At 46.9% G+C, this 17,143-nt stretch overlaps 1 protein-coding gene across 4 annotated transcripts in view; it reads left to right on the top strand.

The window, feature by feature from the left end:
- si:dkey-121a11.3 (uncharacterized protein KIAA1614) overlaps positions 1–17,143 on the top strand; it is a 78,365-nt gene that overhangs the window by 40,094 nt on the left and 21,128 nt on the right. For all 4 annotated transcript variants that reach the window (XM_056276498.1, XM_056276497.1, XM_056276496.1 and 1 more), the window contains 2 exons: positions 8,040–9,148; positions 12,743–12,869. In XM_056276498.1, coding sequence (XP_056132473.1) covers positions 8,040–9,148; positions 12,743–12,869 — 1,236 coding nt within the window. The remainder of the gene's footprint in view (positions 1–8,039; positions 9,149–12,742; positions 12,870–17,143) is intronic.

Here is a 17,143-nt window from a genome sequence, read left to right as displayed (position 1 = left end):
CCAAACTAAACACATGCATCCAACACTAAAACACATGTATCCAAAACTAAAACACATATATCCAAACTAAAGACATACATCCAAACTAAGCAACAACAAAAACAAAATCACTGTCCAAGACAACGAACGCCAGCCAGGATAACTGTTGGAACTGCCGGTCTGCATGGGCTAGCATTTAGCTTAGCCTGCCCCGCTTCCGTGTCCTGTCAGACCGCTTTCGGTGTCTCCTCTTCGGGCACAGCTCCAGGCAGGGCCGTGGTCCTTGGGCCCATCGGACACAACAGACCAGGCTCCCCCAGTCGATCCAACACCAGCTCTCCCAGCCAGACACCCTCGACACACCTCCCCGCACTCCACACGACAACACAAAAAAAACAGTCATCACTAGGCGAGGCCACTGCCAGACCGCCCTCAGTGTTGTCAGAACTGCCAGTCTGCATGGGCTAGTAGTTAGCTTATCCTGCCCCGCTTCCACCTCCTGTCAGACCGCTGGTCGGTGTTTCCTCTTTGGGCGCAGCTCCGGGCAGGTTCGTGGTCCCCGGGCCCACAGGATGCAGCTAACCAAGCTCTCCTAGCCGATGCAGTGCCAGCTCTCCCAGCCATCAAAAGAAGACACAAACTTAGATGCAGATGTGGACAAAGACCCTGCATGGGTGGTACTGGGTGAGGCCACCACAAACTTAAGTTCTCGCCGCCATCTTCCCACACCAGTACTGGGTGAGGCTGCTGAAAACGTGATTTCACGCCACCATCAGCCACCTCCTATACATGGAGGACAACAAGCTGTATGCCAGGAATGAGTGAGACATTGATTCACTGATCAATCTCACCAGGATCTCCAGCGACAACATCAGGAAGTAATTCGGACTGGAAAAGTGCGGTCAAATGGTGGCACAAAGAGGAAAGGTGGTGAGCACTGAAGGGGTTGAATTACCAGATGGCAGGATAACAGACATACAGGACAATTACAAGTACCTGGGTATTCCACAGGCAAATGGAAACCATGAGGCGGCAGCAAGGAGATCAGCCACAGCCAAATACCTCCAGAGAGTGAGGCGATTCTGAGGAGCCAGCACAATGGGAAAAATAAGATCCAAGCCGATACCTATGCCCTACCAGTCATCAGATACCCAACTGGAATAATAAGCCAGACAAAGGAGGAGAATAAGGCCACAGATATCAGGACATGGAAAACTCCTCAAAATGCACGGAGGGTTCCACCTGAAGTCCAGCAGCCTGAGACTGTACGATAAGCGAAAAGACGGGGGACAAGGATTAGTGAGTGTCAGGGCCACTATCCAGGATGAAACAAGGAACATCCATGAGTAAATCAGAAAGAGGGGCCCCCAGGATGGACTGCTGAGTCAGTACCTCAGGCAGCAGAAGACAGAGTGCGGAGGAAGAAGAAGAGGAGGTATCATGAAAGATCAAGCCCTATGGGATGTACTATCGACAGATAGAAGACATATCTGATATCGAGAAATCCTACAAGTGGCTAGAAAAGGCTGGACTGAAGGACAGCACAGTCTCTGATCATAGCAGAACAAGGACAGGCACTTAGGACCAGATCGGTTGAAGCAGGGGTCTACCACACCAGACAAGATCCAAGATGCAGGCTGTGGCTGTGCAAAGACGCCCCTGAGACAGTCCAGCACTTAGTAGCAGTGTGTAAAGTGCTATCTGGGAAAGCACACACTGAATGGCATAACCAAGTGGCTGGGACAGTGTACAGGAATATCTGTACTGAATACAGACTGGAAGTCCCGAAGTCCAAATGGGAGACACTGCCAAAGGTGGTTGAGAATGACAGAGCTAAGATCCTGTGGTACTATAAGTTCCAGACTGACCAACCAGACATTGTCAGAATCAGAATCATGTTTATTGTCCATGTAGGTTTACACATACATGGAATTTGACGACGGTATCGTGGCTCTCTCAGTGTACATAGAATAACAACACTACTACACAACACTCTTCACATATATACACAATGATTGACTTATACAGGTGAAATAAGAGGTGTTAAAGTGGAATGGTGCAGAGAATATATCAGAGATGCTGAGATAGGTGTTAGCAGGTTACTTACATACATGCCTGAGGTAGATGTACATGACAGAGCGTACCAGTATACGTACAATGTACAGTACAGTATATACAAAATGGTTGGATTTATTTGAAAGTGTTAAGCGTTCATTTGAATGACAGCCTGTGGAAAGAAACTGTTTTTATATCTGGTTGTTTTGGGGTACAGTGCTCCATAGCGCCTACCCGAGGGGAGGAGTTGGAACAGGTTGTGACCAGGGTGTGATGGGTCTCCACTCTGCAGTGATGTTGCCTGCCTGTTTCTTCAAGTCTGGAGGTGTATAAGTCCTGAATGGAGGGCAGGTTGGCACCAATGATTTTCTCTACAGACTTAACTGTCCCTTGTAGTCTGTCCCTGTCCTGTTTGGTGACCGAACCAAACCAGACAGTGATGGATGTGCAGAGGACAGACTGGATTATTGTAGTGTAAAACTGAATCAACAGTTCCTGAGGCAGGTTGAATTTCTTGAGCTGGTGGAGAAAGTACAATCCTCACCTTAGGTCCTGGGAGATTGTGGAACCCAGAAATCTGTAGGTTTTAACCGTAGACATTGTGGTCGACAAGGAAGAGAAGACAGCAGTATTGATTTATGTAGCAATCCCGAGCGAGGGCAACATCAGGAAGAAAGAGCAGGAGAAGACAGAGATGCTGAGGGAAAAACTAGATCAGATGTGGAAGGTGAAATCCACACTAGTCCCAGTGGTAATCGGAGCACTAGGGGCTGTGACCCCCAAACTGTGAGAGTGGCTCCAGAAGATTCCAGGAACAACATCTGAGGCCTCTGTCCAGAAAAATGCAGTCCTAGGAACAGCTAAGATACTGCACACAACCCTCAAACTCCCAGGCCTCTGGTAGAGGACTGAGCTTGAGGAAGACCGGGGATATTATACCCAATGCAACTTTAGGCTACCACTTAAGATCAATAGAACAGCCATTTTAGATATTGAAATATTTCTCTCAAAATTTATTTGGCATGGAAAGAACTCCTGATTAAAGAGGTAAAGATGAAGACATTGCAAATGCCAATTGACAGGGTGGGGGGGGCAAGCCCTTCCAAAAGTTCTGTATTATAAGTGGGCTTGCCATACCCGGATAATATCAGGTTGGCTCAAACATTTTCTACATCAAGGAGAACCCCCCGTGGATGTGGGGTGCTGTGCCCTGTTCTCTTTTCAGCCTTATTTCAACTGACATAGGTGCACGTCCAGCAGAGGTTAAAAACAATGTCTAGCACACTTAAGATTTGGCGTGATATTACTAAACATGCTGGCTGGAAAGGTTTTTCATCAGCGTTACAACCTTTAACTCAAAATAAAGCCTTCCCCCCTGGTGCTGGAAAAGTCTTTTCAATGACTGGCTGGCACTCACAGGAGCTAATATTTGTCCCTGATTTGTTTGAAAGTGATAATTTCTTGCCATTCACACAACTTCAGGCTAAATACAGCATACCGCACAGCCACTTTTTTGGTTTTCTTCAGGTGAGACATTTGTAAAATCCCATTTTATATTCCCAACAGACTAGCCAATGAAAAGCTCAATTGAAAGTTTCCTTCTCAATTGTAATCCAAGTGTTTTTAACAGCAAAAATAAAAATGAAAAAAATCCTTGTCCTGTTTTTTTATGGAGAACTGTACTCTGTTAACCATGTCAATGTCAACAACTAGGGAGTTATGAGAAAAGGACTTGGCGGTTGAATTTGATGCCAAGGTGTGGCCAGATGCATTTGAATCTGCTAAAAAACTATTTACATGTAACAGACTCAGAGAGAGTCAGTACAGGATAGTACACAGACTGCAGCACCCCACACTTTCTAAACAAAATGAATCCCCAGATCTCTCCCCTCTGTGTGAAATGTAAAAAAAGAAGGAATTTATTATCACTGTATCTGGCAATGCCCCTTGATATCCAGGTACTGGAAAACATTGCCAAGGAGTTTAGCTCATTCATTCATCATCAGCCGCTCAGCCGCTTCTCCGGGGTTGAGTTGTGGTGGCAGCAAGCTAAGTAGGGCACTCCAGACGTCCCTCTCCCCAGCAACACCCTCCAGCACCTCCTGGCGGATCACAAAGCGTTCCCAGGCTAGACTGGACATGTAGTCCCTCCAGCGAGTTCTGGGTCTACCCCAGGGTCTCCTCCCAGTTGGACGTGCCCAGAAAACCTCCAAAGGAAGGCACCCAGGAGACATCCTAATCAGATGCCCAAACCACCTTAACTGGCTCCTTTCGATGTGAAGGAGCAGCGGCTCTACTCCGAGCTCCCTCCGGATGTCTGAGCTCCTCACCCTATCTGTAAGGCAGCCCAGACACACTACGAGCTCCTCACCCTATCTCGATGGCTGAGCCCAGACACCCTACGGAGGAAACTAATTTCAGCCGCTTGTATCCGCAATCTCACCATTTCAGTCACTACCCAAAGCTCATGACCATAGGGGAGGGTTGGAACGAAGATTGAGAGCTTTGCCTTTGCTTTGCAAAGGGGATGAGTTATTGGGTTTGGGGATGAGCTGTTGCCTCAAGTGAAGCAGCTTAGCTCAATTTTCAACAAAATAGTAAAAATCAAATCAGGTTTGTTTCTGTTGGCTATACCTACAGGGGGCAGTTCTCTTTGTCCACTGGACAACTGACTTTAATGGGTAAACTTCTACTTCTTGCAATTGTCTTGATGCAGGCTCAATAATCCAGATAACATCAAAGAAAGTTGAATCAGTTCATCTGGACACAACGTTTATTGAGAGAAACGTTTCAACACTCATCTAAGTGACCTCTAAACTGACTGCAGGTATCCCTACTCTTATAAACAATACAGTGGCATAATGACCCAAACCAATGACCAGTTTCATATGCAAATATTGGTGTGGCCATTAACTAGAGTTACAATGGTCATGTGTACTGTTCACAGAAGATTGGGGAATAGTTTCAATCACAACATTGTAAGATGGTGACAGATGTACTGGTTTGAACGGGGAGTCAAAGAGGCCATCCAAGTGAAGAGGGAAAAACCATCCCTGAACTGGGGGGTGGGGTGGGGGGGGGCTAAGAGTACATCTGTCACCATCTCACAATGCTGTGATTGTAACTATTCCTCAATCCTCTGTGAATAGTACACATGGCCATTGTAACGCTAGCTAATGATCACGCCCATATTTGCATATGAAATCGACCGTTGGTTTGGGTCGTTATGCCATTGTATTGTCTATAAGGGTGGGGGTACCTGCAGTCACTGTATTGTTTATAAGGGTGGGGACACCTGCAGTCACTGTATTGTTTATAAGGGTGGGGACACCTGCAGTCACTATATTGTTTATAAGGGTGGGGACACCTGCAGTCACTGTATTGTTTATAAGGGTGGGGACACCTGCAGCCACTGTATTGTTTATAAGGGTGGGGACACCTGCAGTCACTGTATTGTTTATATGGGTGGGGACACCTGCAGTCACTGTATTGTTTATAAGGGTGGGGACACCTGCAGCCACTGTATTGTTTATAAGGGTGGGGACACCTGCAGTCAGGTGAGACTGAAGAGGTCACTTATGCCCCTCGTCCACTACATGGTACCGGCTCAACTCAACTTGACTTTTTCGTTTTCCATTACTGGAAAGTACCAGCGTTTTGTCGAGGTTCCAAAAAAGCTGGAGTGGGTACCAAAATCAATGCAGACCTCTAAGACGACCAGCTCCACCGAGGGGGTACTGTTAAGGTAATGGAAAACGACACAGAAGCAAGTCGAGTCAAGTCGAGTCGAACCGGCACCATGTAGTGGAAAAGGGGCATTAGATGAGTGATGAAACGTATCTGTCAGTAAACATTTCAGTTCATCCAGATGAACTGAGTCAACCTCCTGTGAGCCAGACAATTCATTCTGTCCAGTGGATCCAGGAGAAACCTCCCTCAGTCTCACCCTGGTACAGCTCACATTTAAGTTTTTTTCCCATGGAACACCTCAGTGCTACATTAAAGGGTAATGACAACTTCTTTTACAATACTCGGCAACCCTGCCTTGATTATGGTCCTGGTGAGCTTGTTGGCCTACAGCAGAAAGGGTACCCTCACTTTGTTTTCACAAACAGACACTGCTTTTTCTTTCCTTTGACCTGCTATTTAAGTACACAAACTAATTCATATGTTATGTTAACGTAACCCATGTATGTTAGCTAATTTATTTATTTTTGTTTTGCAATTTGACAATATCTGTACTGTCTGGTTCTTTGGTTGTGTAAAAAATATTATTTAAAAAAAAGTCAAAAGCAAGCAGAGCAAAAAACAAACAAACCGTCAGGTCGGAACTGGAAGCAGAACATAAATATATAGGTATTTATTTTAATATATATCAGACCTACCTCAGCAAGGTAGGTCTAACTAGGCCACAAGTATAATGCGGGGAGCAGAAGAAAGCCGGAAGGTTATTGATTTCAAACCATATATCATGTCTTCATATTTGTCAAATGATTAGCATCAATTTTGGACTGTGATGTTTGTGGATGACACTGTGATCTGTAGCAAGACTACGGTGCAGGTTGAGAAGAGACTGGAGAGGTGGAGGTATGCACGGGAGAGAAGAGGAATGAAAGTCAGTAGGAGCAAGACTGAATACATATGCGTGAATGAGAGGGAGGACAGTGGAATGGCCAGGATGCAAGGAGTGGAGGTGACGAAGGTGGATGAGTTTAAATACTTGGGGTCAACTGTCCAAAGTAACGAGGAGTGCAGGAGAGAGGTGAAGAAGAGAGTGCAGGCAGGGTGGAGTGGGTGGAGAAGAGTGTCAGGAGTGATGTGTGACAGAAGGGTACCAGCAAGAGTTAAAGGGAAGGTTTACAAGATGGTAGTGAGACCAGCTATGTTATATGGTTTGGAGACAGTGGCGCTGATGAAAAGACAGGAGGTGGAGCTGGAGGTGGCAGAGATGAAGATGATAAGATTTTCACTGGGAGTGATGAAGAAGGACAGGATTAGGAAGGAGTATATTAGAGGGACAGCTCAGGTTGGACGGTTTGGAGACAAAGCAGGAGACAAGATGGAGATGGTTTGGACATGTGTGGAGGAGAGATGCTGGGTATATTGGGAGAAGGATGCTGGATATGGAGCTGCCAGGGAAGAGGAGAAGAGGAGGTTTATGGAGGTGGTGAGGGAGGACATGCAGGTGGCTGGTGTGACAGAGGAAGATGCAGAGGCAGGAAGAGATGGAAATGGATGATCTGCTGTGGCGCCCCCTAACGGGAGCAGCTGGAAGTAGTAGTAGCAGTAGTAGTAGTAGTAGTAGTAGTATAGTGTCAGTTCAGAGCACATACATTAATATTGGAGCTCAGCATGTGTAGCGTAAGGACTGGTAGCTCACATTATAGTGCCCTTCAAGTTTCTTTTGTTTTGAATTGAGCATTGTAAAGACCTGTCTCTGTCTCACTTGAATATATCAGAGGGAGACAGAGAGTAAGCGAGCGTATCATTCATTACACACCTTTCTCATCTTCATCATCTCCGTCAGTTATCTTCCATGACATAACTATATGAAACTATGAGATACCTTAACGTCATGTGAATGCTTGCCCGGTTACTCGCTATGAAGAGGCTTTGCAAACTGAGAATAACTGCTATAATGAGTAAATGAAAAAGTAAATGAGTTACAGCCATGGAGAGGAGGCTGTGGCACGCCGTGCAGGGCAGGAAGGAAAACGACCAGACTGTGATTCAATCAGTCAAAGCATTTAAAGTGGGAGAAGATCTGGTTAGCTGCAGTAGAGAGGACATGTTGAAGAACCAGGAGATCCTCCAAGATGTGGACACTAATATGTGATGAATATTGACTTGAACCCCAAAATAACATGAAGTACACAAAGTTGCTGCGTCTGTGTGAGCTGCCATGTTAGTTCATGCCTGTGTTGTCTATGCATAACACATAATGTGTGTTTGTGTGAGTGTGTGTGTCTGTTTGTGTATTCTGACTCCTCTGCTGGTATCTTTAGGGAGGTGGTGTCCAATCGTGGGCCGGGGCCCCTGCAGCAGACCACTGTAAGGAGGAGGGAGAGCAACACCTCCCCGTCAGAGCACCTTAGCGACTCATCCAGTGGAGACTCAACGTGTGCCCCCCCCAGGCGCCAGCCCGGCCCATCACCGACACGGGTTCGTTTTGAGGATGAAACCGAGAAGGAGGCTGAGTTTCGCTACCTGGAACGTCTGAGACAAAGGAGAAGAGCAGGGGGGGAGAGAGCCCAGGGCCCACTGGTCTCTAAACCAAGCCTGTCAGCCCTCGTCAATGCCAGGAGAGGGGTAGAGTCTCCAGGAAGAGCCAATGGCGTGCTGCTGGAGGCGGGCTTTTTTCCTCACTGTGGGAGGAGTCAGGAGATAGAGAGCAGCACTGCAGCAGCTGAGGAGGCATCCAGCAGGAGTTTGATAGATGTGTTCCTCCATTCACATCCCCCACACCCCCCCATCTTCCCAGTGCTCCCAGAGAGTGAAGAACAAGGAGCCGTCCCATACTGGGTGGCTCCCGGCATGCCTTGCATCACCTTGCACACCGAACGTATCAAAGAGACCTACATCGGAGGCGTCATCCCCGACAACGCCCTTCCTATGACTGTGGAGAGGGGTGGAACAAGAGGTGGTGTTAAGAGTGAATATGGGTGTGTCTCTACCATGCAGGTGAGGACGACCAATCAAGGGGAGCAGACAAGTGTCAATGGCCACCCGAAGCGCCTCCCACCAGACTTTGTTCAGATCACACCCACCATGGAGCTACCACCCAATCCCTATGCCCAAGAGCAACACACCAAACCCACTCAAACCCAAACACAGAATGTAATTTGTTCCATGGGTGAAGCATTCAACCAATCCGTTTCAGTTCCATTCAACAACAGCTGTCCCCCGCCCTCCACCTCACTGACCACCCAGTCCAGGGGGAGGCTGGGAGGTGAGAACAGAGGAGCAGTAGCCAAGAAGGAGTTCTGTGCTTTGGGAGGCTCCAAACAGACCAGCGCTTCCGTGAAAGCACGAGGTCACACCTCCTCTGTCATCAACCCAAGTACGATTCACCCCCCTCCACCATTCGGCAGCTCTGCACCTCCCCCCACAGCAGGTCAGTCACATACATAAACACATGGAGTCAAGTACATTCAAACATAAATAACATATGATACGTGCATGCATGCACAGTTTTATTTCCAGACATATGTACTGAGCATGCATGCATACATACGCACATACATACGCACATACAGACATACAAACTTTAAATATACACATAAATTCATACACACTGTATTGTGTTGGGATGTTTGAACCGCAGTTAGTGTGTAAAATGAAAAAGTGAGTGAAACAAGTAAAATGTAAGGTGACCATTCAGGGAAAACACTTTTTGGAAGGACTATGTCTCACCCAGGCTGTTTAGATCAGTCTGATATGTTAAACGTGTGTTTAGTTCAACTATGACAATGAATGCTTCATCCATCATCTCATCATCAGCCGCTTCTCTGGGGTCGGGTCGCAGTGGCAGCAAGCTAAGTAGGGCAATCCAGACATCCCTCTCCCCAGCAATGCCCTCCAGCTCCTCCTAAGGGATCCCAAGGAATTCTTCTGGGTCTACCCCAGGGTCTCCCCCAGTTGGACGTGCCCAGAAAACCTCCAAAGGAAGGCGCCCAGGAGGCATCCTAATCAGATACCCAAACCACCTCAACTGGCTTTTGATGAGAAGGAGCAGCGGCTCTACTCCGAGCTCCCTTCGGATGTCCGAGCTCCTCACCCTATCTGTAAGGCTGAGCCCAGACACCCTACGGAGGAAACTCATTTCAGCCACTTGTATCCGCGATCTCACCCTTTTGGTCACTACCCAAAGCTCATGACCATAGGTGAGGGTTGGAACGAAGACTGACTGGTAAATTGAGAGCTTTGCCTTCCGGCTCAGCTCCCTCTTCACCACAACGGTCCGGTACAGCGTCCGCATTACTGCTGATGCTGCACCAATCCACCTGTCAATCTCCCGCTCCATCCAAAACCATGTGGAAAGATCACAGAAAGTTGAATCACTTCATCTGGACATGTTTATTGACAGATACATTTCATCAGTCATCTAAGTGACCTCTTCAGTCTCAACTGACTGCAGGTATCCCCACCCTTATAAACAATACAACGGCATAACAACTGAAACCAACGACCAGTTTCATATGCAAATTGCCGTGACTTTTCAATGGCCATGTGTACTATTCACAAAGGATTTAGGAATGATTGCAATGACAGCATTGTAAGATGTTGACAGATGTACTCTTACTCCCCACCCCCACCGCCGGTTCAGGGATGGTCATTCCCTCTTCACATAGATGGTCTCTTTGACTCCCCGTTCAAACCAGGGTTCCTCCCTATCAAGGATGTGCACATCCTCATCCTCGAACGAGTGGCCACTGGCCTGTAGATGCTGTAGACTGTGGAGTCCTGGTCTGTAGATGGTGTAGACCAGAGTTTCTAAAACCTCTCCTGGCGGACCACTTGTCCTGCACGTTTTAGATCTCTCCCTGCTCCAACACAGCTGATTTAAATGATCAGTTTTGTTATTAGGCAGCTTCGGGAGCTCATAACGAGTTGATCATTTGAATCAGCTGTGTTCGAGCAGGGAGAGATCTAAAACATGCAGGACAAGTGGTCCGCCAGGAAAGGTTTGAGAAACGCAGGTGTAGACTGTGGAGTCCTGGCCTGTAGATGGTGTAGACTGTGGAGTCCTGGCCTGTAGATGGTGTAGACTGTGGAGTCCTGGCCTGTAGATGGTTTAGACTGTGGAGTCCTGGCCTGTAGATGGTTTAGACTGTGGAGTCCTGGTCTGTAGATGGTGTAGACTGTGGAGTCCTGGCCTGTAGATGGTTTAGACTGTGGAGTCCTGGTCTGACGTGTTAGCTCTGCTGTGTTGTGTCATCTTCTTGGCCAGTGTCTGTTTAGTTTCCCCAGTGTACAAGTCACGACAATCCTCCTGGCACTTAACAGTGGACACTATATTGCTCTGTTTGTGCCGGGGGACCTGATCCTTGGGTTGGACCAACTTCTGAGGCAACGTGTTTTGGGGTTTGAAAGCAACTGAGATGCGGTTTTGGAAAATACACGTCTCAACTGTTCCGACACTCCCACCACATACAGAATCACCACTGGTTTACACTTAGACAGCTCTTGTCCTTCTCCTCTCTTCCATCAGCTGGTGCACTGTTTGGGGTCTTCCTGTCTTTGACAAATACCTAGTTAGGATAACCACACTTAACCAGGTCTGTTTAATGTGGGACTTCTCTTCCCCGGCTGCTGTGTCGGTGGGGACGTTGTCAGCTCGGTGGTCCAGCGTCCTGATGACTCCTAGTTTGTGCTCCAGTGGATGATGAGAGTCAAATCTTAAGTACTGATCAGTATGTGTTGGTTTACGGTAAACATCAACAATCACATGTCCCCATCACCAGTTACAATTTCACAGTGTAAGAAGGCTACCCTGTCATTTTTCATCACCGATTTGTATCCTCACATATTTGTATCAGGAACTTAGTGTCGTGCAAAGTATCGCTACATTTCTACCAAGAACAAGACGTCCTTCCAGTCTTGCTGAGAAGACAAGGAGGAAGCTGGTCAGGGAGGCTGCCAAGAGGCCTATAGCAACATTAAAGAAGCTGCAGGAATTTCTGACAAGTGCTGGTTGTTCCCTACATGTGACAACAATCTCCATGTTCTTCATTTGTCTGGGCTATGGGGTAGGGAGGCAAGACAGAAGCCTTTTCACATGAACAAAAACATCCAAGCCCGGCTAAATTTTGCAAAAAGATTCCTGTTTCCCAAAACCATGTGGAAAAATTTGTTATGGTCTGATGAGACCATGGTTGAACTTTTTGGCCATAATTTTAAAAAGTATGTTTGGTACAAAAGCAACACAGCACATCACCAAAGAACACCACACCTACAGTGAAGCACGGTGGTAGAAAGATGAAGAGGAATTTCCCCTTTCAGCATGACAACGACCCAAAGCACACATCCAAATCAACAAAGAACAGTTTCACCAAAAAAAGATCACTGTTTTAGAGCCCAGACCTGAATCCAACAGAAACTCTGCGGGGTGACCTGAAGAGGGCTGTGCACAGGAGATGCCCTCACAATTTGATCTAGAGCATTTTTGGAAGGAAGACTGGGGAAATATTGCCAAGTCAAGATGTGGCAAGCTGATAGACGCTTACCCTAACAGACTGTGTGCTGTAAGAAGTATTAGTTTAGGGGTGTGCACACTTACGAAACCGGGTTATTTTAAGTTTTCTACTTCTTTTTTTTCAATAAAAGGTTTCAGTTTGTTTTTCATTTTAATTTTATAGGTTGCAATTTCACATCAAAGGTGGAAAAAGTTCTGAAATGATTTATCTTGGTTTCATTTCTTACATCACAAAAACCTGCCATTTTAACAGGGGTGTGTAGACCTTTTATATCCACTGCACAGTAACACAAACGTGTGTGTGTGTGTGTGAGAGAGAGAACGGATTTCTCAGTCAGCACATCTCCAACTCTGACTCACACAGCAGTAATCCCTTCCTCCCAACCAACCAGACAGAAAGCTTACTGTTACTCTAAACCTCACACACACACACACACACACACACACACACACACACACACACACACACACACGGACAGACAGAAGTAATGTGTCATGTTTTAAATCTTTCAGCTGCTACGGATAAATCTGGGGTGGGGACAGACTGTGCTCCGCCCACTTACAATTATGCAGATGATGGACAGGTCAAAGGGCCATTGACAGTGGAGCTACACACAAACAGCAATCCCAGTCCTGACCAGTAAGTAATGCACCAAGACCAGTTCAACCACTTGCACTAGCATGACGTTGTACTGTGCTTACCGTGTTAGCACTGTTAGCCGTGTTGTCGTCTGTGTACCGTGTTACAGTCAGCACGTTGACATGTTAGCAAACGTGGATTTATTGTGTTAGTTCGACGAAAACTGGACTTTTAAAATACATACTTGTAACTACGTCGGTCCGACTGAAATCCTACCACATGGAATTGTCGAAGCGGGACTAACACACCTAGATAACGCCGCTGGGAGGTCGACTTACTCTGGCATGTGTACGCTGCAACCGGCCCCGAACTGGCCTAGGCGTTCTGCGCACGAGCCATAGTTCCCGCGGTGGTCTTTCACCCGAAAGTGGAACAGCGTAGCGTCAACCGTCTCAAAAGTAACGCGTATGAAATGTGCGGCGCTGTAAGGTCGTCCATGTTTTCAGGGCTCCACATGGCGTAACCCGCCTGCCAACTTGTTTGGTATGTGACGCAATAGGTCAACCGGAAGAAGGTCCAATAGCAACCAGGTGAAAGGGGGCATATCGCCACCTACCGTACCGGGGTGGGACATACTTCCGTCAATAAACGGCTTCTCCCCCAGTTCTTGTACTGTCGGACGACGACAGTAGTCCTAATGGAGCTGTAACCGTAGCTCAACTTAACGGAGCATGTAAACGCAGTGACTATTCGTTTTCTTTAGCAGACACTTTCATCCAAAGCCACGTACGTCTGAGACTTCATACAACACAAGCAAGGATCTCGTCACGACACAACGCAGGCAAGGGCCAAAAAACTGGGTTCAAGTTCGATAGGACATAAGCGTCAACAGGCAGTGCACAAAGGCAACGCATAGGGTGCATAGAAGAGTTTTTTGTTTTGTTATTATTATTATTTTTTTTTTACTAACACCATCAGGTGTGGAGGTGTTGGAGAAAGAGTTGGGCCTTTAGCTTCATCTTACAGAGCAAGAGGGACTCAGCAGATCAAATGGAGTTTGGTAAGTCGTTCCACCACCGGGGAACTACAGAAGAGAAGAGTCTGCCTAGTGACTTAGAGCCCCGTTGTGGTGGACGTACTAGGCGCCGTTCATTGGCAGAGCGTAGTGAGCGGGACTGAGTGTAGACCTGAATGAGGGAGTTCAGGTAGGCGGGAGACGTTTTAGTTAATATTTTGTAAGTGGGCATCAAGGTTTTGAATTTGAGCAGCAACTGGGAGCCAGTGGAGGGATAAAAACAGTGACATGTGCTGTTTTGGGCTGGTTGAAGACCAGGCGCACCCCCACATTCTGGATCATTTGCAGAGGTTTGAAAGTGCATGCAGGGAGACCTGCCAGTAAGGAGTTGCAGTAGACAAGGTGTGATATAACAAGAGCCTGTACCAGGAGTTGTGCTGCATGCTCAGACAGGTAGGGTCTAATTTTCCTGATGTTGTACAGGGCAAATCATCACAACTGAGCAATCGAGGCCATGTGAACCTTGAAGGTTAATTGGTCATCAATCATGACACCCAGGTTTCGGGCAGACTTTGTGGGCCTGAGTTGGGTTGATCCGAGGTGGATATTGATCTGTTGTTCAGATGGACTGGACTTGCTGGGATGACAAGGAGCTCAGTGTAAGGTTAAGCTGAAGGTGGCATTATTTCATGCATGCAGACATATCAGCAAGGCATGACGATATCCATGCTGACACTGTGAAGTCATCAGGTGGGAATGATCGGAAGAGCTGGGTATCGTCAGCATAGCAATGGTATAAGAAACCATGGAAGTGGATGATTGCACCAAGTGAGGTGGTGTATATTGAGGAGAAGGGGACCAAGAACTGACCCTTGAGGTACCCCTGTGGATTAGCCGTGCGATATGGACACTTCTCTCCAAGACACTCTAAAAGATCTCCCTGAGAGGTAGGACATGAACCAGCGGAGGGCAGATCCTGAGATACCAAGCTCAGTGAGTGTGGAGAGGAGGGTTTGGTGGTTAACCGTTTGAAAGGCAGCTGACAGATCTAGCAGCAATAAAGCTGAGGACTGACCAGCAGCTCTAGCCAAACGCAGTGATTCTATTACCAACAGGAGTGCAGTCTCAGTGGAGTGACCCTGCTTAAAGCCAGACTGATTTGGATCATACAGATTGTTCTCAGAAGGAATTCAGAGACATGGTTAAAGACCGTGCGCTCAAGTATTTTTGATAGAAAGGGCAGGAGTGAAACCGGTCTGTCGTTTTCAACTTGGGCTGGGTTGAGTGTAGGTTTTTTTGAGCATCGGGGTGACCTGAGCTTGCTTAAATGCAGTGGGGAACACACCCGTTGTAAGCGAGGAGTTGATGATGTGTGTGATTGCGGGGTTAAGTGCAGGGGAAATGGTCTGTAGGATGTTGGATGGTATCGGGTCCAGCGGAGAGGTAGTGGGATGAGAGTCCAGCAGAAGCTTGGAGACTTCCTCCTCGGTCAAGGGGGAGAATGAGGTGAGTGAGACACTGTTAGCTGGCAGCAGCAGACAGAGTTGGTCAGGCTCAGAGAACTGGTTACTGATAGTAGAGGCCTTATCAGTAAAGTATGAGGCGAACATGTCAGGAGTGAGCAGAGTGGAGGTCGGAGGAGGAGGCGGATTGAGGAGTGAGTTAAAAGCAAAAAACATTTTTCAAGCATCAGTGGTGCCACAGATGTTGTTCTGATAATAAGTGGTCTTAGCTGTTTTTAAGCTGGAAGAGAATGAATGACACTAGGAGACGGTGATAGTCACTGAGGTCAGTGGACTTCCTGGTTTTATGCCATTTTCTCTCTGCCACTCTTGAGCCCTGCCCTTTGCTGTCTGATGACCTCAGTGAGCCATGGACTGGGGGGCTGTGGCAAGCAGGTTTGGATGCTAGAGGACAGAGATTGTTAAGAGAGGAGGCTAGTGAGGAACATAGTGTGTCTGTAGCGTTGTTGTCAGGGAGTGAGTATCATGTCTATCAGTATGCACTGTGGTACTATGTTAGTATTGTTAGAGGTACTGTTGTCTGTGTACCATGTGTATCAGTATGTACCGTGGTACTATGTTAGTACTGTTAGAGGTACTGTTGTCTGTGTGTACCATGTGTATCAGTACTGACGTGCTGAGGAAACAGCAGAATGTTTTCCCTCTAGAAATTCACACAGAAAAGAGATTGAGCTGTCCAGTGTTTCCCAGTAAAACAAATGAGGGATGAGTCACACATTTCCTTAACATTCTTTTTTTGAGATTTGGTTTAAACTGACAGGTATTGCACAATGAGAAACATCTGCCATGTCTGAACGAAGCTAGACCTTTAATGGACTAACTACTGTTGGCTCATACACTATTTGCCACACTACTAGCCACATTGCTAGCTATAGTGGTACCACACCAGAGAGTAGTACATGGTGGAGTAGAGGACAATCTGGGATCATGAACAGTTCAAGCTGGATGTAAGGATGAAAGGTAGAATGAAACAAATTCAACCAATAACGTTTATTTAAAAGGGTGATATTGAAAATGCCAGGAAGAACAGTCTCAAGCTGCAGATTTTGTTTTTGAAGGATATACTATAAGACCCTGGTTTTGATTTTTAATCACATTTATACACCCTGGGTGGAAAAATCCCGTTTCACTGGAACGGGTTTTACACAGCTCAGCACACTGCCATAACATGCCCCAGGAGTGTTTCCTCTGCTCGTGCATGTACGTATCATATGTTCCTCTGACCTCCGGTGGGTTTGACTGGTACAGCGAGACCCCTGCATGGCATCCACACAGCTGCGAAAGTTCACGCTGTGAGAGCTGATGGGTTTTTAAGGCAAATAAGGATTAAACAACATGTCTGATGGGATGACACAGTGGAAACAATATATTCTGTTCTTTGCCAAACTAGCAGCTCAATACTGACCTCTTCTGGTCAATGTGAGGAACGAACCAGAAAGTGGATTCTCCCGATCTAATCATGTGTTCCTTTTTATGACAGCTGTAATAGTACATCTATTTTACAAGCTCTTGTCTTCCAAAGCTAAGCTCATCCATGGATTAATGTGTGAAAATTGGTTTAAGACGAGCAGTTCAAGCAATGGATGGATGCCTGAAAAACTGGAAATATAGTCCCCAGAGGCCCCTGCTGCCGATAGACCCGGTCCCGGCTCTTTCCTGTCCTGGTCCCACAGTGGTGGAATGACCTCCCCACTGATGTCAGGACAGCGGAGTCGCTGCCCATCTTTCAGCACAGGTTGAAAACTTACCTCTTCAAGAACTACTACCCTGTTACTTGCTCTTAGCACTTATTGTGT

Source organism: Lampris incognitus, chromosome 3, assembly GCF_029633865.1.
Source record: "Lampris incognitus isolate fLamInc1 chromosome 3, fLamInc1.hap2, whole genome shotgun sequence".
Lineage (NCBI taxonomy): Eukaryota > Metazoa > Chordata > Actinopteri > Lampriformes > Lampridae > Lampris > Lampris incognitus.
The sequence above is the reverse complement of the archived record's forward strand: the minus strand, read 5'-3'. Positions and strand labels throughout refer to the sequence as shown.